This window comes from Silurus aristotelis, assembly GCF_946808225.1.
Source record: "Silurus aristotelis genome assembly, chromosome: 12".
NCBI classification, from domain to species: domain Eukaryota; kingdom Metazoa; phylum Chordata; class Actinopteri; order Siluriformes; family Siluridae; genus Silurus; species Silurus aristotelis.
This window is the reverse complement of record NC_139585.1, coordinates 29,071,215-29,096,201: the sequence shown is the minus strand read 5'-3', so window position 1 is coordinate 29,096,201 and position 24,987 is coordinate 29,071,215. Positions and strand designations below refer to the sequence as shown.

The 24,987-nt window shown below is 43.1% G+C and overlaps 1 protein-coding gene across 2 annotated transcripts; it reads left to right on the top strand.

Moving 5' to 3' along the window:
* Positions 1–1,342: 1,342 nt before the first annotated feature.
* Positions 1,343–13,284, top strand: top2a (DNA topoisomerase II alpha). Of its 2 annotated transcripts, none has more exons than XM_083557067.1 (35): positions 1,343–1,596; positions 2,066–2,200; positions 2,399–2,489; positions 2,610–2,673; positions 2,810–2,955; positions 3,041–3,138; positions 3,265–3,477; positions 3,759–3,932; positions 4,037–4,138; positions 4,255–4,392; positions 5,091–5,229; positions 5,602–5,759; positions 5,880–6,005; positions 6,099–6,209; positions 6,314–6,419; positions 6,806–6,915; positions 7,026–7,118; positions 7,202–7,316; positions 7,636–7,757; positions 7,886–8,034; positions 8,201–8,432; positions 8,589–8,723; positions 8,810–9,010; positions 9,091–9,286; positions 9,377–9,468; positions 9,551–9,697; positions 9,802–9,885; positions 10,611–10,805; positions 10,885–11,014; positions 11,094–11,267; positions 11,502–11,673; positions 11,764–11,819; positions 11,910–12,044; positions 12,333–12,568; positions 12,894–13,284. In XM_083557067.1, the coding sequence occupies exons 1-35, from the start codon at positions 1,570–1,572 to the stop codon at positions 13,023–13,025; spliced, it is 4,734 nt and encodes a 1,577-aa protein (XP_083413193.1). In that variant the 5' UTR covers positions 1,343–1,569; the 3' UTR covers positions 13,026–13,284. The 2 variants fall into 2 exon arrangements, with proteins under 2 accessions (XP_083413193.1, XP_083413192.1); XM_083557066.1 differs by having other exon boundaries at positions 2,054–2,200.
* Positions 13,285–24,987: the final 11,703 nt, after the last annotated feature.

Sequence of the window (24,987 nt, the reverse complement as noted above, 5' to 3'; positions counted from 1 at the left end):
TGTGCACTTGCCTCGGCTCGAATCGCAATATCGTCCTCAAACGTCATGGAGACTCCTGTCTGATCTCGTCCCTCGATCTGTCCAAGTCGCGTGGCACCAACGTAGTGAATTTCTGAAGCGTATTCGTCTGCTCCCGTTAGAGGTCACAAGTGGATCATCAGTGTCATTTACGGCATTTGACAGATGCCCTGATCCTGAGCGATTTAGCAGGGGAGGGTTGAGGGCCGTGCTCAAGGGCCCAGCAGTGGCATCATTTAAACTTGTGACCCTATGAGCCAAATTCCAAACCTTAACCACTGAGCTACCACCTCCATATCAGGGTCTCCATATCACCCCGTCCTCTACATCTACCTCTTTTACACCAACATAAACATCTGAATGTCTTCCCTCACCACATCCACATTCCTGTTTTCCTCCTGCTGGTCAGCTCCATCCTCAGCATTCTCCTACTGATATACCCCATGTCCAAACCATCTCAATCGTCCATCCCTCACCGTATGAGTCTATGAATTCATTTACGAATAAATCAATTGAATGAAAGAATAAATAACTGTCTTGTGGGATTTTTAAGTAGAGGTTAAGTAGTTCAATATTAAATGTCAAAAAAACTCACACAAATGTAAAATATTGCATTTAATTTTTTTAATTTAGTTTTATTTCATCAATATGCCAATTTGTATCCATTACTAATGTTTATATTATAAATTGATTCGACCTCCAGACAGGAAAAGAGACGCATTTACGCGCATGCGCAGTACAAATCGTTGCGGCTCCATCACAGAAGTTTCAGACGAGAAGTGGGCGGGGCTTATACAGTTTATATGATGGAGTGTTTGTAGTTGCGCTAAAACGCGTCAATTTTTTTTAGCAGGTACGAACTTTTTTTACACCGATTTTTATTGTATCGACATTTACAACGAAATCGTTTTAAAATAAAATCCTTTTTTTTTTTATTCTTACATGCTTGAAATGAAGAACACGTTTTAAAACATACCCTGTGAATGGATAACACAATTGTTCAATATTTGTGAATAATAATAATAATAATAATAATAATAATAATAATAATAATAATAATAATAACGTTTTTTTTGTTGTTGTTTTAATTCTTTCTAAAAATGAAAATAAAATAACCAGAAGGTACGCGAATCTACTTGTAATTTGTAGGATATTTTCACTAATATTTTGATAAAGCAATCGTTTTGCAATGAAACCATTTTTCAATAATAAATAAATAAAAATGATAATAATAATGGCATTTTTAAAACGGCGAATTTCGTAGCCCCGCCCTTCTCTTCAATGTGATTGGTTAAATCCGTCTTGGCGGGCGGAAGTTCGGACCGTTTGAAAATTTAAGCGAAGTGCAGCTCGCGCAGCGGCGGTTAGCTCATAGTCAGTGTGAGGAAAAGGTGTTGAGGCAAAAAGTAAAATATTTTAAAATTAAACACGTAAATTTATATATATATTTTTTTAGGTGAAATACAGCTGCAGAAGGGGTTTACGATTACTCCATATTTGAGGAACTATTCGGTTTTAAAAGGCAAGCGGGAGCGCCTGAGGTGAATAAAAATGGATGCAACTGAAGGACCTCTGAAGGTAAAAAAAAAAAAACTTTGTCTTTAAAAACCGCTTTAATTTGATTTATTTTACCTCATACTTATTTCTACTCGTGTGTGTGTGTGTGTGTGTGTGTGTGTGTGTGTGTGTGTGTGTGTGTGTGTGTGTGTGTGTGTTAGTCAATTGACTAGCATGGTGTAACGGAATTGAATGAACTGTACTTGGCATGAAATTTAAAATCAAACTCCATCTCCATATTAAATACCTCAAATATTAAACACGTGTCTTGCTAAATAGTATTTGATCCATATGTTTGCCATTGTTTACTACATGGGGTCGTTCAGGTAAAAGTTAATAGAGGTGGGAATAAGAGATTTATAATCATCTTGATTTCTGGTGGGCATCTCAGTTATTGATTATTATAGCAAAATCACATATTGTATGTATTGTGGCATTACGTTATATCGCTCAGATCTTGTCTCCATCTGCTCCTCAGACGTTGTTTGAGAACAAGGCGCTGAGCAAGTCGAAGAAAGATGACAAGCGTCTGTCTGTGGAGCGCATCTACCAGAAGAAGACTCAGCTGGAGCACATTCTGCTCCGTCCGGACACCTACGTGGGCTCTGTGGAGCCTGTCACCCAGGTACACACACACACACACACATACACACGGGACTCACTTTGAACAAAGGGAAAACTTCATGCTGCTGCATCCAAAGGCACCCTCTGTAGGTGTCCCGATACTTATGGTCCATACAGTGTATTTGTAGACGTTCACAACAAATTTGCGTACGTTTTATTCGTCGTGCACTGAAATGCGCACCTCCTGTCTGTTTTTTAGCAAATGTGGGTGTTCGATGAAGTGGTAGGATTAAACTGCAGGGAGATCACGTACGTCCCCGGCCTCTACAAGATCTTCGACGAGATCCTTGGTGCGTGATGAAGTAGAAAGTGACTGATCAGTGTGGCTTTGTTATACACACTTTTAAATTTAGTCAAAAACTCTTCGGGTCAATTAATATATCATTTTATGTCCTGTATGTTTTTAACAGTCAATGCTGCAGATAACAAGCAGAGGGACAGCAGCATGAACTGCCTCAAGATCACCATCGACCCGTGAGTGTCGTCATTATCTTTACTCAAGGATCCTGTCAACTTTAATAAAAACAGAGGAAGGAAGGAAGAGCCAGCATTAGCGATTATTAGCTTGTTTATGTAAATCTTTTGTAATTGATTTATTTTTCCACACCAGAGAAAACAACTCGATCAGCGTATGGAACAACGGAAAAGGCATTCCTGTGGTGATGCACAAAGTTGAGAAGGTGTATGTCCCGGCGCTCATCTTCGGCCAACTGCTGACCTCCAGCAACTACGACGACGAGCAGAAGAAGGTCACGGGTACGACACCGGTACACTTCCATGATACGTTGGCGCTGTTCGACATGCTTAACGCTTATGGACCGTCTTTTGCGTGTCTCGCTAGGTGGGCGTAATGGATACGGCGCCAAGCTGTGCAACATCTTCAGCACCAAATTCACCGTGGAGACGGCGTGCGGCGAGTCCAAGCAGTGCTTCAAACAGGTATAGTAGGAGTGTTGGTGACTGTGTTTTCCATCGCTTGGTGAAATCCCAGCACCGTTCTTCTCGTGTGTAAGTACACCGCTGTTTTTTATTTCTTTAATAAACTGTTTGAAACCCGGTCTGCAGACGTGGTACGACAACATGGGACGCACAGGCGAGGCCAAAATCAAGCCGTTCAGCAGCGACGACTACACCTGCATAACCTTCCAGCCCGACCTGTCCAAGTTCAAGATGGAGTCTCTGGACCGAGACACGGTGGCGCTGCTGACGAGGCGTGCGTACGACATCGCCGGCGCTACCAAAGGGGTCAAGGTGTTTCTGAATGGCACTAAACTGCCTGTAAGTGCTCTTCATCCTCTTCTCCTGGTGTGGCTACTAAACCTGATCTGAAACATGTTAATACTTCAGGATTGTGTGGAGGGGGAATGTTGTCCTGTGTGTGTCTGATACAGGATTCTAGTTGTTCAACAGTTCTGGGTGTCCTTTGTTGTATTTTTCGGTTCATGATGTTTTGAAATTGTGAAAGGTCTAGACTGCAGGCATTTCAGTTCAGCACGTGGACTCTTCAACTAAAGATCTAAAATGTAACATTAGTACTTCGTTTTGATCGCCTGTTTCAGGTGAGCGGGTTCCGCAGCTACGTGGACTTGTACGTGAAGGACAAAACAGATGAAACGGGTTCTCCCCTCACTGTAGTGCACGAGATGGTGAATCCACGCTGGGAGGTCTGTCTCACCATGAGCGAGAAGGGCTTCCAGCAAGTCAGCTTCGTCAACAGCATCGCCACCACCAAGGTACACACACACACCTTCTGTAGCATCCAGCTGCAAAACCGCAAAAGCTAGCCTAGCTGGCTCTCAGGTAAACTTGTTGATTAAATCGTATGCCCATGTATCAGGGGGGAAGACACACAGACTATGTGGCTGACCAGATCGTGGCCAAAATGATTGAGGTGGTGAAGAAGAAGAACAAAGGTGGTGTAGCAGTCAAGCCCTTCCAGGTAATTGGATGCATATCTGATGGTTACCTTATATAGTGATGGTTGTAACTTGCACAATGTGCTGTAATTCTGGACTGCCTAGATTTACGTGTGTGTGTGTTTGTGTGTGTGTCTAGGTGAAGAACCACATGTGGCTGTTTGTGAACTGCCTGATCGAGAACCCTAGCTTCGACTCGCAGACCAAAGAGAACATGACTCTACAGCAGAAGAGCTTCGGCTCCACCTGTACACTGAGCGAGAAGTTCATCAAACAGGTCTCACACACGTGCACGTGTATTTCTACCCTATTGAGAAACTTTTTATGCTGTTGATACTTTTGAAAAGTTAATCTTAATTTATTCCTAATTTATATTGTGTGTAACTAAACCTGCCGTTTGCCATGAACATAGCTGGCGTGGTGTTAAGAAAAAATTAAATGTGTGTGTGTGTGTGTGTGTGTGTGTATATAAAATTTGTGTGTGTGTGTGTGTGTGTGTGTATATATGTGTATATATATGTGTGTGTGTGTATATATATGTGTGTGTGTGTATATAGATATAGATATATATATATATACATACACAGAATAGGAATAGAATTCTATTATAGAATAGGAAGTTCAGGGCTCCGGACTGCGACTGAAATGGTCGTAAATGCATGTTTGATCACATAATTTGTCAATGTAATAAACAGACACATGCGTCGCCTATGCTGGAGTTAAAGCCAAACAGTTCAATCAAAACTCACCTTCTGCAGTTGTGCCAGTGTCGGAGAAACGGAGAACGACCGACACTGAGACACATCTTTCTGTCAGTCAGTGAAGACATAAACAAAAGTGCCAAGAAAACCTTCTTGGAACGACAAATAAAATTCAGCGCTTGAGTTTGAGTGTTAAATAAAAAAAGTAATAAATTTCCTTTTTTGCGGTTACTGGAGCGGAGTTTCAGCAAGAATGTGTCTTTTTAATATTCAGGCGAACAACTGCGGCATCGTGGACAGTGTGATGAACTGGGTGAAGTTTAAGGCTCAGACTCAGCTCAACAAGAAGTGCTCGGCTGTCAAACACACAAAGATCAAGGGCGTGCCCAAACTGGATGACGCCAACGATGCAGGTACAGAAACCTCGATTTATACATGCCCTGGGCTTGTGTTAAACATGGTGAAAATAAATGTTAAACTAATTCCCTAGTTAAATAGAGAAATTCACATAAATTCACCCTGATGTGACGAGCCGTCCGTCTCCATGATGGACAATATTTCCACTTTACATTCCTTTATAGAATGCTTAACGTGAGAGGTTAATCAGGTGCGCCATCATGTGATCGGAGGATATCGTCTCCAAATTATTCCGCCATCGGTGCAATGCCGCCGTATCGGATCGGTTATAAAAATGATACGTTAAAAAAAAACTTTCCCTACTGTGGGGGCAAATATATTTTTGTATAGGTTAAGTTGCATGTGTCAGTGTTTTGTGGTGTGTGTAGGTGGTAAGCACTCGTCCGGCTGCACGCTGATCCTCACTGAAGGAGACTCGGCCAAAACCCTGGCCGTGTCTGGACTGGGCGTGGTGGGCCGCGATCGCTACGGTGTTTTCCCCCTGCGTGGAAAAATGCTCAACGTTCGGGAGGCGTCGCACAAACAGGTCTGAACACTCGCAGATACAACCTCTCCAATTATTATAGCAGGAATGGAGTTTGTTTGGGATCGGATGTACGATCATTGTGTGTGTGTGTGTGTGTGTGTGTGTGTGTGTGTGTTTTAGATCATGGAGAACGCTGAGATCAATAGCATCATCAAGATCCTGGGTCTGCAGTACAGGAAGAACTACAGCGACCCCGAGTCACTCAAGTCGCTGCGCTACGGAAAGCTCATGATCATGACAGATCAGGTCGGCCATGAACGCTAACTTCATCACGTGACGAATGTGATGTTTTGATGAATTTATTCTGCATGTTAACGTGTGATGTTTCTCTGGGTTCAGGATCAGGACGGCTCACACATCAAAGGGCTTCTCATCAACTTCATCCACCACAACTGGCCCTCGCTGTTGCGCCACAACTTCCTTGAGGAGTTCATCACTCCCATTATCAAGGTGTGTGTGTGTGTGTGTGTGTGTGTGTGTGTGTGTGTACACGTACGCATATATGGACCTTCCTGACACAACTAACTGGATTTAATGTACTGTCTCCCCACCAGGCATCAAATAAGAAGCAGTCAATTTCCTTTTACAGCATCCCAGAGTTCACCGAGTGGAAAGAGAAGCAGAGCAACCTGAAATCATGGAAGATCAAGTACTACAAAGGTTTGTCTCAAAGACCTGTGGTAGTCCAGCGCTAAACGTAAGCAGTCGGTGCCTTTCTCCCGGTGTGTTCTGCACATGCTAAGGTGACGGGGTCGTGTTTAAATCACGGTGACGGGGTCTCAAGTAGGGGTGTGTGATAAGTTTTACAATGAATAATATATAAATAATAATAAATAAACTCCAGAAGAAAACGTCCAAACCCAAAAAGTAAAATGAAGATCATATTTCTTATTCAATATCTCACACTTCCAGTCTCGTCTGTGGGGCTCCCCGTGTGTTACCGCTAGCATGCTGAATTGTTTTGCTGTGTCTGTTCTTTGTTTTTTGGAGTAATTGAGTAGATTGTGGTGGATCTAAGCTTGTTTTTGCTTGCGTTCCCCTGCCAGGTTTGGGTACCAGCACATCCCAGGAGGCTAAAGAGTATTTCTCGGACATGGCGAGACACCGCATCCCGTTCAAATACTCAGGACCTGCCGATGACGAGGCGATCACCCTTGTAATCACTTCCACTTTTATAGTTTTGCAGGAATCTTTCTCGTATTCATAGATTTTTTTCCCCCTTTCATGCATTTTATTTATTTTATTTATTTTAACCGCTGCTTCTAGGCCTTTAGTAAGAAGAAAGTGGAGGAGAGAAAGGAGTGGCTCACCAGCTTCATGATCACCAGGCGACAGCGCCGGGAGCATAACCTGCCCGAGGTCAGAGCTGTGTGAAGGTCAGACATAAGGATACGATTTAATTGTGTGCCAATTCTCATTTTTTTGTGTGTGTGTGAAAACAGGAGTATTTGTATGGGAAAGAAACCACTGCACTCACCTACCACGACTTTGTGAACAAGGAGCTGGTGCTTTTCTCAAACTCCGACAACGAACGGTCAATTCCATGTCTGGTGGATGGTAAGATGTTTGTTTTTATATTTAATAAGTGTGTGTGCGCGCGGGTTCTCTAACGTAAAGTCCCCCTGTGCAAAAACCTTTTCACTGAAGGGGAAAAGAGCAACACAAAAAAATGCACACTTAAAATATTTATTCTGAATATAAACACAACTTAAGTGTTGTGTTCACTTTAAGTTCAGTGTTTTAGTTCTTTTAAAAAACAGGCAGTTTATATGTGTGTGTGTGTGTGTGTGTGTGTGTGTGTGTGTGTGTGTGTGTGTGTGTGTGTGTGTGTGTGTGTGTGTGTGTGTGTGTGTGTGTGTGTGTGTCGCTCTCTCAGGTCTGAAGCCGGGTCAGAGAAAGGTGGTATTTTGCTGCTTGAAGCGAAACGATAAGCGTGAGGTGAAAGTGGCCCAGCTTGCCGGTTCTGTCGCTGAGATGTCTGCATACCACCACGGAGAGGTGAACTTTTTCCCCTTGTTTTTGTTCCGTTTAAAGTCAGTGTGTGTTCTGTAATTCTGCGCTTCTCTAAATATAGTTTCTAGACAATGGAATTTAAATAAGCCGAATTCTGATCTTGTGTGTTTTAGGCGTCTCTGATGATGACCATCGTGGGTCTGGCGCAGAACTTTGTGGGCAGCAACAATCTGAACCTTCTGCAGCCTCTGGGGCAGTTCGGTACACGCCTTCACGGGGGCAAAGACTCGGCCAGCCCCAGATACATCTTCACCATGCTTAGGTACGGACATGCACACAGTTCTGGATGGTATTAGAGCTGCAGATCTGCTGCCAAGTGTGTTTAAAAACCAAAGATAAAAGCAGCCGTATTACTCTTGTGTTCGTTTTTTTTTTTTTGGTTGGTTTGTTTTTGGATGTTCATCTTCTCCTGACCTCCTTATTTCTAGTACGCTGGCTCGGCTGGTTTTCCCCATGGAGGACGACAACCTGCTCAAGTACAACTATGATGACAACATGCGTGTAGAACCCGAGTGGTACGTCCCGATCATCCCGCTCGTTCTAGCCAACGGCGCTGACGGCATCGGCACGGGCTGGGCCAGCCGCCTGCCCAACTACGACGTGCGCGAGATCGTCAGCAACATCCACCGCATGCTCGACGGTCAGGAGCCTCAGCCCATGGTCAGTGTAATACCAGTTACTCGATAGGAGACAACGGCAAATATACCAAAAGCTCGTTTGGGTCGTTATTGGATATTAACTGATGGATTTTAAAATGGATACTGGATAAAATAACACTATTTTTTTTTTTAACACATTTTATTGTTCTCTGTTCAGTTGCCAAGTTATAAGGGCTTTAAAGGAACCATTGAGCAGGTGACTACCAACCAATACATGAACAGCGGTGAGGTGGCCATCATTGACTCCACCACCATCGAGATCTCAGAGTTGCCTGTGAAAACCTGGACTCAGGTCAGTAACCAGGAGCATCTGATCAACACGTTCAAGTGCACCATGAATTCGTCCCAAATAACAAGTGTGTGCTGCGTTCCTCTTAGACGTACAAGGAGAACGTGCTGGAGGTGATGCTGAACGGCTCCGAGAAGGCACCCCCTCTGATCACGGATTATAAAGAGTACCACACGGACTCCACTGTGCGCTTCGTGGTCAAAATGACCGAGGAGAGGCTGTGCGAGGCCGAGGCTGCGGGCCTACACAAAGTCTTCAAGCTCCAGAACCCACTCACCTGCAACTCCATGGTGAATATGGAGCTGATGTGTGTAAACGATTTGCTTCAGCGTGCAGTGGTGCTGATTTTAGCTTTCGTCTACGTGCACAGGTTCTGTTTGACCACGTGGGAAGTTTGAAGAAGTATGAGACGGTGCAGGACATCATGAAGGACTTCTTCGAGCTGCGCCTGAGGTACTACGTTCTGAGGAAGGACTGGCTGCTGGGCATGCTGGGAGCCGAGTGTGCCAAGCTCTCCAACCAGGCACGCTTCATTCTGGAGAAGATCCAGGGCACTGTTGTCATTGGTAAATCATTCGAGCGAGAACATTCACCCTGTCTTTCATGTTATAACAGGTGTGTTTGTACTTATCCTTTATTTCTTATTATTCTTTTAGAGAACAAACCCAAGAAGGAGCTGATCCGCATGCTGCAGGAGATGGGATACGACTCTGATCCTGTTAAAGCCTGGAAAGCATCTCAGGAGAAGGTACTCGAAGGATTTTCAAATCAAAGCATTCATTCTTCTGAACACTTCATGGATTTTACATGTGACTGCATTTCATTTCCAGGATGTAGAAGAAGAAGGTGGCGATGACGAAGAGAAGGAAAAGGAGGAAGATACATCAGGGCCAGACTATAATTACCTCCTGAGCATGCCCATGTGGTTCCTCACTAAAGAGAAGAAAGAGGAGCTGTGCAAGCAAAGAGATGCGAAGGTACCTAATGTGCATGAAAGCGTTTTACACGTCATGCCGAACCTTGTGGTTTTTTATATATTTAATATTATAATTTTTTTCACATTTATTTTTTATTATTCTAGATGGCTGAGCTGAACGTATTGAAGAGGAAGTCTCCCTCAGATCTGTGGAAGGAGGACCTTGCTGCCTTCACTGAGGAGCTGGAGGTAAGAATCCTCATAAAAAGCATGACAAAGGAAATGGTGTCTTTCTGTTTAGAATCAGGTTTATTACACATTCTGGAAAAGTTTTAAAAAGTAACGGGCATTGAGTAAAAGACAGGAGGTGAAGCTGGAGGTAGCAGAGCTGAAGATGCGGAGATGTTCATTAGGAGTAAGGAGGATGGACAGGTTTAGAAATATGTTTATTAGAGGGACAGCGCATGTAGGATGTTTTGGAGACGATAAGAGAGGGAGTGATTTGGACATCTGCAGAGGAGGGACATTGGGTTTATCAGTAGAAAAAAGCTGAGGATGGAGCCACCCAGAAGGAGGAAAAGAGGAAGACCAAGGAGGAGGTTTATGGATGTGGTAGACATGTAGAGGACAGAGTGGTGTGGAGACAGATGATCAGCTGTGGTGACCCATAACGGGAGCAGCCGAAAGAAGAAGAGAAATAGGGAATGTTGTCATTAAAATTCAGAATCATTATTGCAGATGTTACATATGGTGTCGACTCTTTAGGGGGACGTCTGGTCGTGTAGGAACCCAGTAGAATCTGCATTTCAAGTTTATTTTAATAGTGTTTTACAATGGATATTGTCTCAAACTAGCTTTTTAGAATGATAAATAATACAAAAATAAAATACAATAAATAAGAAATAAATGTTTATACAGCAGTTTTTTGTTTTTATTTTTTATTAAATCTAAGACAACGTGTTCTTTTCCCACAGCGTGTGGAGCAGCTCGAGCAAGCCGCCCAGGCTCCGATCACCCAGGTCAAGGTCAAAGGGGGCCGATCGAAAGTGGTGAAGATGAAAGATGAGACCATGCCCACCCCTCAGGGACGCCGTGTCATCCCACGCATCACCAGTGCCATGAAGGACCAGGCCATCAAAAAAGTTGGAGCTAAGAAGGGCAAACTAAAGGTGTGTAAGATGTACTTTTTCTGCTTTTGTCAGGTCTCTCGCTCGCTCTCTCTCTAAAAACCTGTCTGTATTTCTGCAGTCTGAGAGCGACGGCAGCGTAGTGATGAAGATGGAATTTGGTGACGAGGATGCAGACGCAGGAGGCTCTCAGGAGATGGGACTTGCTGCTCGTCTCACTAAAAAGGTCAAGAAGGAACCCAAAGAAAAAGGTAGCGAATGAAAGCAACTGTACTGCCATTTATTCACTTGCGCTTTAGCAGCATCTTGAGGTCCGCTTCTTCCTTTCAGTTTCCAAGTCAGGGAAGCAGACCACACTGCAGTTTAAACCCACCAAGAAGGAGAAGAAGAAGAACCCGTGGTCATCTGACGAGGAGGAGGAGTCCGGGGAAGAAGATTCGGAAGACGTGTCCGCAGGTTCAGGAGAAATGGCTCAGAGAGAGCGTCTGGGCAGAAAAGCTAATGGTACAAGGAATTCAAAAACACACACATTCAGCACTGTGATTGGTCAGAAACTGTTGATTTTTATTTTATTTTTTAATTTTTTATTTTAAACAGCAGCTATTCAGAGGTACATACAGGGTGTGGAGGTCTGGATTAGTATTGGGGGACACTAATGATAAATGTGTTTACTTTTATGTGTAATACTATTGCCCTATTTGCTTTTATAAAATTATGCATATAAACTGTGTGTTTCAGCCAGGGTGAAGTACTGCCTGTCTGACAGTGAAGACGAGTCTGGGAACTGGGAGAGTTTGGGTAAAAAGAAAGCTCCGGCGATTGTCGATGATGACGACGACGCCGCCATGTTGGTCGCAGAACCCAGCGCCGTGCCAGAGAGCGAGCAGGACTTGCCTGCCCCCCTGCCACCGTGAGTCTTCATCCTCATCACTCGTTACGTATTAATTGTACTAATTTCACTTTACGCCGACATTCATAATACACCGGAATTCTCTTACAGGAAAAAAGCAGCGAAAAAACCCAAGGAAGACAAAGTAGTGAAGAGCAAAGTCACCTGTACGTACTGAGGATTTATTACAAACTATTGCCAAAGTACTTTTTATATAAATATATACTACTTTCACTAACGTTTTCATACGTGTCCAGCTGAAGGCACTGCTTCTAAAGCTCCACCCAAGCCCAAAGAAAAAGTGGTGAAGAAAGCGGCTGATGGCGCTGCAAAGAAACCCCCCGCAGCCAAGAAGACCACGGCGGTCTCCAGAAAGAAAGCAGCAGTGACGGGTACGTTACTTTTACTATATTCATTTTTAATCACCGCATTATCTGTAAAGCTGCTTTGAGACAATGTTCATTGTTAAAAGCGCTATACAAATAAAAATGAATTGAATTGAATTGAATTAAAAAGCTTCTGACACTGGAGACTCTTTTAGAAATGTTTAATAATCATCATTAATAACTCTACATCCCTGTGAACGGGTTGTTGCCATAGAAACGACTATAACGGAGTGAGCAAAGATAAATCTGTGATTTGTAAAATCTAAGGAGTTGTTAACCTACTGTTTTGTGTAGACGCGACGCAGCCATCGATCCTCGACGCCTTGTCCAAACCCGCGGCCGCTAAAAAGAGCACAGCCACCAAACGGACGACGTCCAGCGAATCCGAGACCTCCGCCCCCGCACCGGCAGCCAAAAAGACCGCTGCAGCACGCAAGAGGAAAGTACTGAGCAGCGACGAGTCGCAAAGCGACTCAGATGGAGGAAACCTCATGGCTCGTCTCAAAGGCAAAGCCACGGCTGCAGGAAAGGTACGTCTCGGTCACAAGTTTCACTGGACATGTTTTTAGCATGTTTTAAATATTTAATTTACTAGAGTGCACGTTTTTTTGTTTCGTTGTTGAACATTGCACACACACACCCAGGTTTAGACAATATTTCTTTATAGTATGACATGGGAATTATTACACATTACACTTACATTTTAAATTCGATATAAAAAGTTATGAAAGTTAGAGGTTTTACTAACTGACTGTTTTATTATAAAGTAAATGAGAAAATAGCAGACCACCTGCCTATACAGTAAGAACGACTCGTCCATCTGACCTGTAAAACCTGTTTATTTTCCGTGTTCAGAAGAGCAAGTGGGAAGACGACGACAGCTTTGATTTGGGCGTGACGTCTTCCGCCGTGGCCCCGAGGACCAAAACGGCACGCAGTACAAAACCCATTACCTACGCGCTGGACACGGACTCTGAAGATTTTTAGTTTGTTCGAGTGGAACGAGGCTTTCGCTGTGTATATAAACACATTTTAAAAACTTGAGTTTGGTTTCATTTCCTTTTATAACCATTTAGCAGTTTATCACATTTTGATGTTTCTAAAAAAGTATACTGTGGAAGATTTTGTTTGAGAAGTTCTTTGTGTCTGTCTTTGTAAATATTTTCTATCTTTTTTCTACCAAAAATAAAAAAAAAAACTTAAAAAAAATAAAACAAACTAAACTAAAATAAACTTTTGGCTTTGAGCTTCACTTCAGCTTCTTGACCTCTGAATCTGTTTTTATAAAGTTTTTTTTCCCTAACAGACATGAAAGCCATACAGCGTCCACTGTCCGATCAGGAAACCCACTTCGGATATCATCCGGAAGGCCACGTTGACTAGGTAGAGACGCTTGAGATGGAGGTCCTGCTTTGCTTCCAGAATGTTGATTGTGGAGTCTTGCAGGAGGTCCTGGCGCTTTTTGTGGTGATGCATGGCGTACATGAAGAACACTAGAGCAGGAGTGGAGATGAGCACAATGTGGAAGACCCAGAAGCGATATTGGGAGATGGGGAAGGCATTGTCAAAGCAGACTTGCTTGCATCCTGGCTGCAAGGTGTTGCATGTGAACTCCTTGCTCATCATCAAACATGTCACTGGCCACTGTACCGAGGATCAGCATTCTGAAGACCAGCATGAGGAGCAGCCAGACACGACCCAGCATGGGCGAGTGCGCCTGCAAGGACCCGAAGAGTTGGCTGAGAAAACCCCAGTCAGTCATGGTTTTAGGGTGGAAACAAACTGGATTTTTCGAATCTTGGGTATCGTTTATAAGCTTAAAGATCAATCAAGAGCTCCGCACATCAAATGATGAGAGAATGGATCCATGCAATCCTGTTAAGCATTCCAGAGGTGTAAGAAGTTATCAGAATTGATCTTCCAAAGAAAATAATAAACGCCTACACGCCCCAAAAGACGAGCACTTGATAAAAAAGTGGAGTCCTGTTTGGGATGCCTTTTACTGGTCTCAACAAAAGAGTATTCCAATCTGTGGATACTTCCATGAAAGTTCCAGCAGTAGGACTGGATATAGCTGCTTGGCCGCGGTTGCTTTCCAGACCCACAGCCGTAAAAGAACTTGGAGAGGAAGACTGATTTCATGTTTGGATAGAGTCCGAAGTAAAATGGAGCGGAAATAACCGCCATATCCTTATCAGAGTTTTCAAACGTTGCAAACAAAGCTTGTGTTTTTACAGCATAATGAGGGCCTCGTTCGGAGTGAGTAATGGCAGGACGTCGTGTGGCGTAGATAACACCAAAGCCGCTGGATCGCCCGAGTCTCTACTAAAAGGGGCACATTTTCCACATTCCCGAGATTTTAGATATTCATGAGTAAACATTTAAGCGAGGGAGAGTATCTGATAAAAGCGAATCTGTCTTCAGTTACAGCATTTGGCCGATGCAATTATCCTAAGCTACTTCCCAGTACCTCGCTTTGAATAAAACGCCGTGGATCAGGGTTAAGGGCTTTGCAATTGAGCAAGTAACTGAAGACAGATTTGCTCTCATCAGATGCTTTCTATTGGTACTAGCAATGGCTTCTTGTGGTGCTGGGACTTTGAACTCATTGAGTTTTTGATGAGAAGTTCATCTTAGTCATTCATTACTCAATTTAAGCTTCATCCCAGACTCGTTTGGACTTCATCTACAACTGTAAGGGTGACAGTATATCCTTAGACCCTCCCCATTCAGACATTTGCTCTCTGAGCTGCTTTTGCTGTACTTAAGTTATCTTACCTGTGATTCTGTTGTGCTTCTAACTTCTAACAACTTGGTGGAACTGTCTAAATGAATGGTTTATTTTTTGCACCTTATTGTATTACCTCTGGATTGTGTCCCCTATTGATTGGCTTATCAACAACTGATCGGTAGAAGTATTTGAAGGAGACGCCAGGATATTTAAATATATATATTTTTAAGAATACCTCATTGTACCCACAAGGAAATTATTTCCTCGAATATCACAGCGACGTAAGAATCTGGGGTCAGAGCGCAGGGTCAGCAATGAGGGTAAAGGGCCCTGCTCAAAGGCCCTAAAAGCAACTTGGCGATCCTTGGGCTTGAACCCCCCGACCTTTCAATCAGTTACCCATTGCCTTAGGCTTCGCCTACACTTACTCAGATACATTTGAAAACGGTGTCTAAAAATGCCCCTGTCCTGCGCATGAGTGAAACCGAAGACTCTTTGACCCCACGTCATTTCTGCTGTTTATTTATTTACTGTCTCCTTTGTCAGAATCTGTTGTTCTTTTTTCGGCTTCTCCCATTATAGGTTGCCTTAGCAGATCATCCGTCTCCATACCACTCTGTCCTCTACATCTGCCTCTCTTAAACCAACTACCTGCATATCTTCCTTCACCACATTCATAAACCTCCTCCTTGGTCTTCCTCTTTTCCTCCTTCCTGGCGGAGGAACCCATGTCTCAATCTCGCCTCCCTCACCTTGTCTCCAAAACGTCCTACATGCGCTGTCCCTCTGTTAACGGATTCAAATCGTTTGTGTCAGTAGGGATTCTGCCTGCATTTGCCATGGAATTCCACTAGAGGGGACTCTTAATCCGTGGACTCATTAATTCACTCACTGATTTACTACACGCTATAAGTGCGATGGATCTGCTGAATCCCAAGGTCCCGTGGAACTGATCTCTTGCGTTTCTGACCATGCAGGATGTTTTCTGAGCAACTCTGTCAGCTACTTGTTGCTGCAGTTACTTGCAAACAACTAAATGGTGTAATTTACAATTTGTATTTGTTGTTAGTAGCAAGATAACCAAGGACTTAAGTGCCTCAAGAAAACGAAGAGAATAATTCAGAAATCCAGAGCCATATAAAGGATCGAGTTATTTAACCAGGATGAAGGTCTTAGCCACTGCTCCACCACCTGCCTAAGACCAAATCAGTACTGAGGTTTCTATGCAGTGTGCTTCTATATCCACAAGGGGGCAAGGTTTATTCAGATTTGACTTCATGGTTGTTTTAAATAGGCTCACATCCAGGGTTTGGACATGACCCACAGTAACATCAAGCGCTTAATGTTGGAGTCAGTCTGTTTTGGTTCAAAGGGTGACCATGTGATCTGGAACAAAGGCTTAGGCCATTTCAAAAAGTGTGTCCATGATTTGCAGCTTGCATTATTCTCAGAGCTCCGGTTCTAAAAAATGAATCAACACCACCTGATTAGATCAGTATTCAGCCCTATGATGGTACAAAAGTGCTCCTGTTTTTCCTAGTGCTTTATTGCAAACGGCGAATTTAGGTTGCCCGGATGGCTATATTTAATGTGGGCTAATTTGCTGCTTAAGATGGATGGAAAAAGGAGGGGAAAAAGAAAGTGGGACTGGGACTTCCACACTAATACTCATACACACACTTGTCTCCCTCAGGGCGGTAGCAGTGCACATGCACAGGAAGGCCTTGTTCTCCTTTTGATCTGCATGGGAAGGAATTAGAGATGGCTTTTATGTAACTGTTCTTCTACCCAAGATTATCAGATCAAGGTATTTTTTTCCCTCTTCTCCTCTCTTACGCTTTTGCGCTTTTCCTCTTTTCACGGTCTCTTATATCCATGTGGGCTTGTTGCAGTGTCTGGTGGAGGAGAATTTAGGTCATCCTATCATCGAGCCATTCCCTTCACGGAAGATAGGAGGGCTTTCTCTCTCTCTCTCTCTCTCTCTCTCTCTCTCTCTCTCTCTCTCTCTCTCTCTCTCTCTCGCTTTCTTTTTTTTCTCTCCGCAGTGGTTTTCCTGGGTTTATTCTCTCCCCTGGGTCTTCGCAAGCTTTCTGTAGATTCTCGCTTTCTCGCATCCTGCTTGCAGCGAGGCGGCGTGAAGAAAATCCTGAAAAAGAACAGATTTGTCGGATGCGTCCCCACCAGAGCGCATGTGCTTGTTTGTTTGAGTGAAGACCCCTGTCGATTGCGCCGTTCCGCATCTTCTAATCTGATCTGACGGGAAATACAGCGGTATCATGCGCCAGATTAGTAATAAACAAACTCTGTATTTACTTGTATGCCAACAACCAAACATATGGGTGGCTGTTCTTTATCCAAGAGCATGAGGTCCAGAATGACTTTGCTCCAGGATAGACAGGTTGTGGGGTTTGGGCTTGTTGCACTACAGATAGAGAGCTTCGGACCAGATGGCGTACAGTAAGTCTTCATTCCGTGCCAAGAGAAAGAACAACGCGGGAGTAGAAAAGATTCCCATCAAGAGGGTAATTGAAGAACGTCTTACCGGCGAGTTCGAGTCTGGAGATTCTTCATCATTGATTCCTCTTGAAATGTTCTGCTTGCTGTTCAACTGTATGTTGGTGATCAGAAGATAAACACCAAGCGCCAATCAAAACAAACCCAGAGCGAGCGCTCGCACCTGATTGGTGACTCGCTGAGCGTTTGACCGGTTACCTTTTTATCCTCGGAAATAAAAAGGAACGACTGATTTCACAAAACGAAGAGTAACAAGGAAGAGATTTGACTTTGAAATGTAGTGAAGTAACAGTAAAAGTCTCCCCAAATGGAATTACTCCATTAAAGTACAGAAACACAAAAAAGCTATTTAAGTACAGTAACAAATTACATTTACTTCATTACTGTCCGCCACTGATTGTAACATTGTTACACAAGCGTCTTTGTGGATGGATCGATATCCCAACCATGGAAAATGCTTCACCTGAAATCCCCCACTCTGTAAATCCATCGCATGTATCATCTCGATCAAAGGAGAACCTCCAGGCAATGTGCCAGTCTCAGAAGGACATCACTGAAAATATCCCACCCTCCATAGAATAGTCATCTGAAATACCTAAAAAATGGGAGATTGGCCCCTAAAGGTACCCCAACAACTGGCGATGGTCTACTAAATTACTGTAGCCACAAGGAATTTATTATTATTTTTTTTTTACTACTACCTCTACCACATCATATAATGTACCCAGCGTGTAAAAAATTACATATAAAATGCCCTGAGCTCAGGAGAAACGTCCTCTGGAATAAAAAAATATCTTGTAAAATTGCGCCGGAGTTCACAAGTCATTGTCTTAAAAATATGCCTTTCCCTGTGGAAAAATTGTCTTCAAAAGTACTACAATCTCAGGAGAATTGTACCTCAAATTGCTCCTGCTGAAGGATCTCAGTAAGTGGCTGAAAACATGTGGACGATTGACCACAAGGGCACAAAAGTTTGGGCATGAAGGTCCAGCAAGGAGGCACAGAGTTAATGTTTCTATCCAAGAGATGTGGTAGTTCAGCGGTTAAGGTTTTGGGTTACTGATCGGAAGGTTGTGGGGTTTAAGCCCCGTTATCACCTCTGCCACTCTTGGGGCCCTTACTTTACATTACTTGCAAAAGACTGTACTTTTCTCAAAATCCTTTGATCATCTCTCAAAAGTAAGTCCTTTTGTCAATAATCACAAACAAGATCGTTGAAATGTCAGTATGGCGGTGCAAGGTTTCGAAGTTTCCTGATGTAAACTAGTAGTTTTAAGAATTTTATTCAAATGGGGAGGGTTGCTTTAGGAAGGGCATCCAGCGTAAAAACCCAAATCAAACATGCGGAGGATCCGCTGTGGCGACTCCTAACGGGGGAAGCCGAAAGATATTAGGATCTGAGAAATGCTTCAAAGCACCTGAGGAAAACTCTAGTATACAAAGACCATTATGTTGCAAGCTCCTCATAAAGGTCTTATGCTCAGATGGCCACCACAGGAATCATTATCCTCCAAAAACCCCATCATCAATGAATTGTCCTTTAAAATACCCCGACCTCTGGAGGCGCATCCTCCTAAATCCCCTGCCCACAGAAGAATCGTTGTGTTGAAGACGTTTCAGGCGCAAGAACAGGTGACTCCGTGATGAGCGGTGCTGTGACAGCTGGTTCTCCAGGGGGAGGCAGGAGAGCACAGCTTGACAGCCGAGCCCAGAGCCCCCCCTCCTCCCTGGATAACCTTTACAGCGAGACCTGCCTGTCAGGCAGGAGCTCTTCGTCATCTGTTGCCCTTTTTCCCCAGAGTGCTGCCAAATCTGATGTGACACGAGCGGACGGGAGGGAAAGAAAGAAGGCCAAGGTGTTGTTCTTGCAACCATCCTGAGGGACGCTTTTATACACCTGCTAGTGGGGCAAATTAGCAAAGGATATGGATCTCTGATTAGCAGGTGATCAGGATGTTGGCCAAAACCTGGTAGGAAATGTCTGGATCGGATCAGACTTGGGTACAAAGCCAAGAAATTGGTTAGATCCACAGTCTGTCGTCTGAAGCGATCAAGCAAAGAGAAGAATTGTTTGGCGAAGGGTTTGGAAGCAGTGAGAGAGTTTGAAGATTTCTGCATGGGCTTGTGGTACTTTGTAACAAATGCTCATTTCCTGTTGGCTCTTTTAGTTTCTCCAGTTAATGAGGGTGTTTTGGTGGAAAGCGAGGAATGATACTGGGCCAGGCTTCTGTCGTCGAAAGAAAGAGCGAGCGAACTGCACTGCGCTGAATCGTCTACTTCTCCCCCAAACTTCTTGTAGTACATTTTCTCCTTCTCAACTTACATTCATCTACAGAGAAAGCTGTCTAGGAACATAATTTGCTTCTCCTTCTCATTTCTTGCTTTGGAGCCAAAGGTCAGGTTCTGCAGATTTATTTTTTTCAGTAGCAGCTGCTTTTGGTTTCTGGTTGTATGACGGTATTGGAGTTACTGTGTTTAGAGATGTGTGGTGCTTTACCACTTCCTCTATTGTAGAGCTACTTGTGCTTCCCCACCACACAAACTCAGTGCTCTTGCTGTGTCTGGATGAGCATCCTCACCAAGGAAGTGATGAGTAGATCATATAGAAGGTGAACATAATTTTTTTTGGGGGGTGGTCTTCAAACCACAGAAGTAGACCCGTCAAAAAAACGGCCAAACAGCCAGTTGGCTTATGCGAGCGCTTGCTTTCTGACAAACCACCTGCCAATGATGGTGGCCTAAGAGATTTACTTCTTCTAAGTAGAGCATTAAGAACTCTAGATATCTCCTTACAGCTCATATATTCAGGTTTGATATCACTTACCTCTACTCCACCTCGCTTTGCTTCATGACTGCAAGCAAGAGATGACTGCGATGTTCTGGATGCTCAATTTTACCCCTGAAAATGTCTGGGAATCTTTTTCAGTTCAAGTTACCGAGATAAATTTCAGATCTTCTCGGAGTGTCTGTCTGGGAGTCTTCCAGGGTCTCCGGTTTTGCCAGAGTTCCTAGAAACATGCCAGTACTTGAATAAGGTGTCTGGACTGCATAGCAACAGAGTGGAGTCCCATTAAAGAAGAATTCCCAATATTATCAAGTTGCCTGGGAATGAATTGGGATTGTGTGAGCAGGTTTGAGAAGGTTCTAGATATCTTTATCATTCAAAAGACATTCTAGAGATTTCCTACACCATGTTATACCAGTCGCAAGGACCTCTTGTTGATAAATTTTTTTGAGAAAAACCAAACCATTCTTTTTTGGATTCGACGTTATCGGGGATTGAAGCCCATCCTGGAGTTTGTTGTCACTGCAACAGGATTAGATCGATGCTTTCTAAGTGGGGGGGGGGGAGGAGTCTGTCGCAGCCACGCCCCCTCCAATTTTACGAGCGTGACCCGCTCTGCGGGAAGGAGAGAACAATACGGAGAACTTTCCATAATCCACTTTCTAGAATGTTCCTGTATTTATTTCTGTTAAGCTGCTGGACAATGTTTATTATTACTGCTATGCAAATTAGATGAATTGAATATTCGTGGTTACTTGTTCCCAAGTTATAGTGGGTCCTGTGCTGGTTAGTAAGTAAATATGTAAAAATATTGAATTTATGTTGAATAAATAATAGAAACCAATAGTGTTACGCTAGTTACGCTAGCATTGTTGTTTTACACGCATCATTGTCTGTATATTTTTTTATATTTTAAAAAGATTTATGCATCATAAACGTTTTACAATTTAAATAACAATTTATAAAGTTGTTCGCAGCTGACTTTTATTTTAATAGATTTTTCAGTTTCATGTTTGTTTTATCAAACTAATGTAATTTTTTTTAAACAAAAAATTTGTGATTCAACATTATTTGCGGACCCCCAGTTGAAGACCCATGATCTAGGAGACTGTTACGCAATGGGGAGAGAAAATTTAACATGAAAGCTACACCTAGCAGGTAAGGCCTGAACGAGATTAACAGTTGATGGCTGTGAGAAGGAGACCCTCTGGTGGCCTGGATGAGAATTATCCTTGATACTTTAAAAAACGGCCACTAGTTGGCTAATGATGTTGTTTTGGTTGGCTGCAGAAAGAGAGCAGGACCAACTTTGGTCACGACTGGCCACAATTCAAACTCTTCCGACGTTCCAGGAGCAGCTGGTTGAGGCGTGGCTCCAACCCTTTGGACTTGAAATGGAATTTCACGACTAGAGAACACTTGCACCTCGTAACGAATGTGTGGAAGCCTTGAGGTAGAGCACATCTATTACTGTCCTCCACAGACCACCTGCTGAGAGTTAACTGCTCTTCACACCAAGACCCCATCTTTCCTTTCGTTTATCTTGCAGCATGGCGGTATTGATTTTTTTTTTTTTTACCCTGGTCTTGACGTCGAACATGCACATGTTAAGTCAAGAAGGGAAGTGGACGAGAACATTTTAAGAACAGACAGGAAACAGCAGAGAAGAACCTGCGTTCTGCGTGAGGGCGCGCATACTTTTCTGCCATCGATTTACTGAAGCGCCTTCCGACTTCCAACGCTTCCCCTTCCACGCGAAAACACGCCTTTATAGTGCAGAAAGAAAAACAAGATGAAATGAAACCCAGACGTTCTTTTCCTGTTGTGTGCGCAGGAAGTTACAGCTCTACCTCTGCCATGTCAATCTGTAATTCTGTGAATATTCGACCTACATATTAAATATTGGTCACATTGTACTAATAATTATATAGAAATAAATCGGATTTTACTGATGCACACTACATCCATACATCACATTTTTAAAGTCCCCCTATCATATATATATATGATGGGGGGAGGAGGGTATTTTCTAGACGTCTCTCTTTCTCGTTTACAATGTCTGTGGCCCCTATTTCCTGTTGCGTCGGCTAGACTCCTCTGACAGATTTACAACTTTGGGGTCAAAGTTTTCTGACAGACACGAATAAATCTTACCCACACACACATAGTGTACCCCTCCCCCACCCGGCCAGCCGCCCCACCTGATTGGAATCCAGGCTTCCCTTGGCATCTCTCTCACACACACACACACACTTTCAAGTGTAATATGAGTTACCCTGGGAGGGAAGTGTGTGAGAGACAGGAGAAGGAGGTGGAGTGGGCAGAGTTTAGTCAGGCTTGTGGTCAGAGGAAAGAATGTAGGACATTGTTCCTGAACCATAAAAGCCTCTGGTTTGGGTTTCATTCCCCCTCGTTCCCTGAGTTTATCACTTTCCCTCTCTCTTTCGCTCTGTCGCTCTTTTTCTTTCTCGGGCTCCCTGATGGTGTCCCTTTCTGTCAATTTCTGTCTCTGTTTTGTTCTGTGCTATTTTTCTTGATCTGTCTGTCCTTTGGTCTCTCAATCTTTTATCTATCCGCCTCTTTTTATGTCTGCCTCCGTCTCCCATCTCTCTCTCTTTCTCTTTCTGTCTGTCTTTCTGTCTATCAGTCTGTTCTCTCATTCTGCCTTTCTTTCTTTTGGCCTTTCTCTATCTATCAGCATCCCCTTCGCTCACTCTGTCTGTCTTTCTTTTTGTTCGGGTCGGTCATTTCCTTTCTCTTTCTCCTGGTTTCCATCGATCCCCGTCTCCCTCTGCCCTCTCTTTTCCTCTCTCGGTCCTTCTGTACATCTGCCTTTCCGTGTGTAGAAGGACGTGTGTACCCTCGAGTCCACCGCTGTGTGTGTGTTGGCATCCAGGAGCCAGTAGTTATCAGTCAGGCAGAAGAACATCGGAAGTTTATATTCGTTGATCGCATTTTAAACTGAAAGTGTGTGAGGGTAAAGACAGTATACTAAAAAGGGATGACAAGATGGATGGATGGATGGATGGTTGAAGGGTGTAGACAGAATGACTAAGTTCTAAGTCGCTCTGGACATACAAGGGATCATCTGCCATCTGGTTCATCTCCACTGCTCTATTTGTTTGTTTGTAGACTACGATTGTACAGGTGCCCTCAAAAAATTGCTGAGATCCCACCGAAGGCGTTCGTCTCACGTTCTTCTTTGTCCAATCACGGAATTCGTTGATGTAAATGAACAATATTAGTTCTTCTGGCAAAAAAAAGGGACACTAAAATCTCCACCCCTCATCACCGGCGTGCAGCTGGCAGCGAACGCTAGCCGGAGCAGTGATGAAGAAACGGGACATTACTCTCGTCTGATCTAATTCACTTCCCGGTGATCCGGTGATGATGGAGATTAGAACGCGAGCCATTAACTCGCGATTCTGCTCTCCAACGGAGAGACCGCATCTCTGCTCAATCCACACCTCCTCGCCACCGACGCCCACGCAGCAAATGCATAATAAAATAGAATAAAACATTTTTTTTTTTTTATTGAAAATAGTTTTCAGATGAAAAAAAAAAATGTGAAAAAAATTTGATTTGTTTTGATTCGATTCAAATGTTAATTCAATTCAATGAAAGAAACAAAATTATGAAATAATTGAATAACATTTTTTAAAGTTTAAAAAAATATCTTTTTTAAGGTGCAGCTGCAAAAACAATTTGGATATACAAAAATATTTTAAGTCGTGTTTTGTTTTGTTTTGATTCAAATGTTTTTATTTCAAAAATTTTATTGAATAATTTTATTAAAATGTAACAAATTGTTACTAAATGTATCTTTTTTTTAAGGACGAATTGTAATACAATTAGGACGTACAAAAAGATAAAAAATCATATTTCTTTTGTTTTGATTTAAATGTTAATTTAGGTTTTTATTAGGAAATGATTTTGTTTTTAATTGTTTTGTTTTTTTTCTTTTTGTTTTATAGTGTTTTGACATTTTTTATTTCTAGACCAAAAAACACACTATACACACACACACACACACACAGGCTGGAAAAGGAAGTGAAGTTTCGTTCGCTACAACAACCGTCTTTTAATCAAACGTAGGACAGGAAACGTTTAACTTTTAATCAGATGGTTGTCTATTTAAAAAAATATATATTTTATTACATGTTTGCTGTATGCTGAAAATAGACATCCAGGAATCCAGGTTTGTTTTCTTATGCTTCATATTTAATTTATTTATATTTATAAAATTCTAATACTTTTTTTACCTTAATTATTCAATTATGGGCTACAAAATTTTTTATTCTTTATATATATATTTTCCCATGTCTCCACGTGTCCTCCTCCCATCTTTTTTTTCTAACGCTCATCCTTTCGTCCCTCCTTCCCTTCGTCTGTCCCTGCGGGGAGAAATTCCGGAGGCTCGTCCTTTTTCAGACTCTGGGTTGTAAACAGTCCCGTCGTGTCTTGGCAGCGTTGCGAGTTTTACGAGGAGGCTGACAGGCCACGATGCACCAGAGTGAAGCGACCTCTCCAGCTCCCACCTCTTCCGTTCCTCCTGACGTATCTCGAGTTTGAAACAACACCAGCGATTGACTTTCTGTTTTTTTTTTTTACTCGCAGTGCTTTAAAAGAACTCGAATCCGTATTCGGATGATTCTCGGATTAGCTCGGGCCACAAGTACGAGCCATCTGGCAGCGCAGGGAGGAGCTGATACATGGGTTTAGTGGAAGGATTAGTGTTGTACCGGGCCAATCTTCCACGCCCCTTCCCCCTGTACCCACCTCCCGTACTGTCCATCTGAGACGGGAACCAAAAAACGAAAGCTACAATGTCTCTATAAATACAGGTAGATCTCGATTTACGATTGAGAGGCGTCCTGGAGACCCCATCATCAGACCCCATCAAGACATTAACTATACAA

Coding starts and splice junctions, on each gene's coding strand:
- top2a (XM_083557066.1), top strand. CDS start 1,570: ATGGATGCAACTGAAGGACCTCTGAAG. Junction 4,139..4,254: donor TAGCAGTCAAGCCCTTCCAG/GTAATTGGATGC, acceptor GTGTGTGTCTAG/GTGAAGAACCACATGTGGCT. Junction 9,011..9,090: donor CACTCACCTGCAACTCCATG/GTGAATATGGAG, acceptor CTACGTGCACAG/GTTCTGTTTGACCACGTGGG.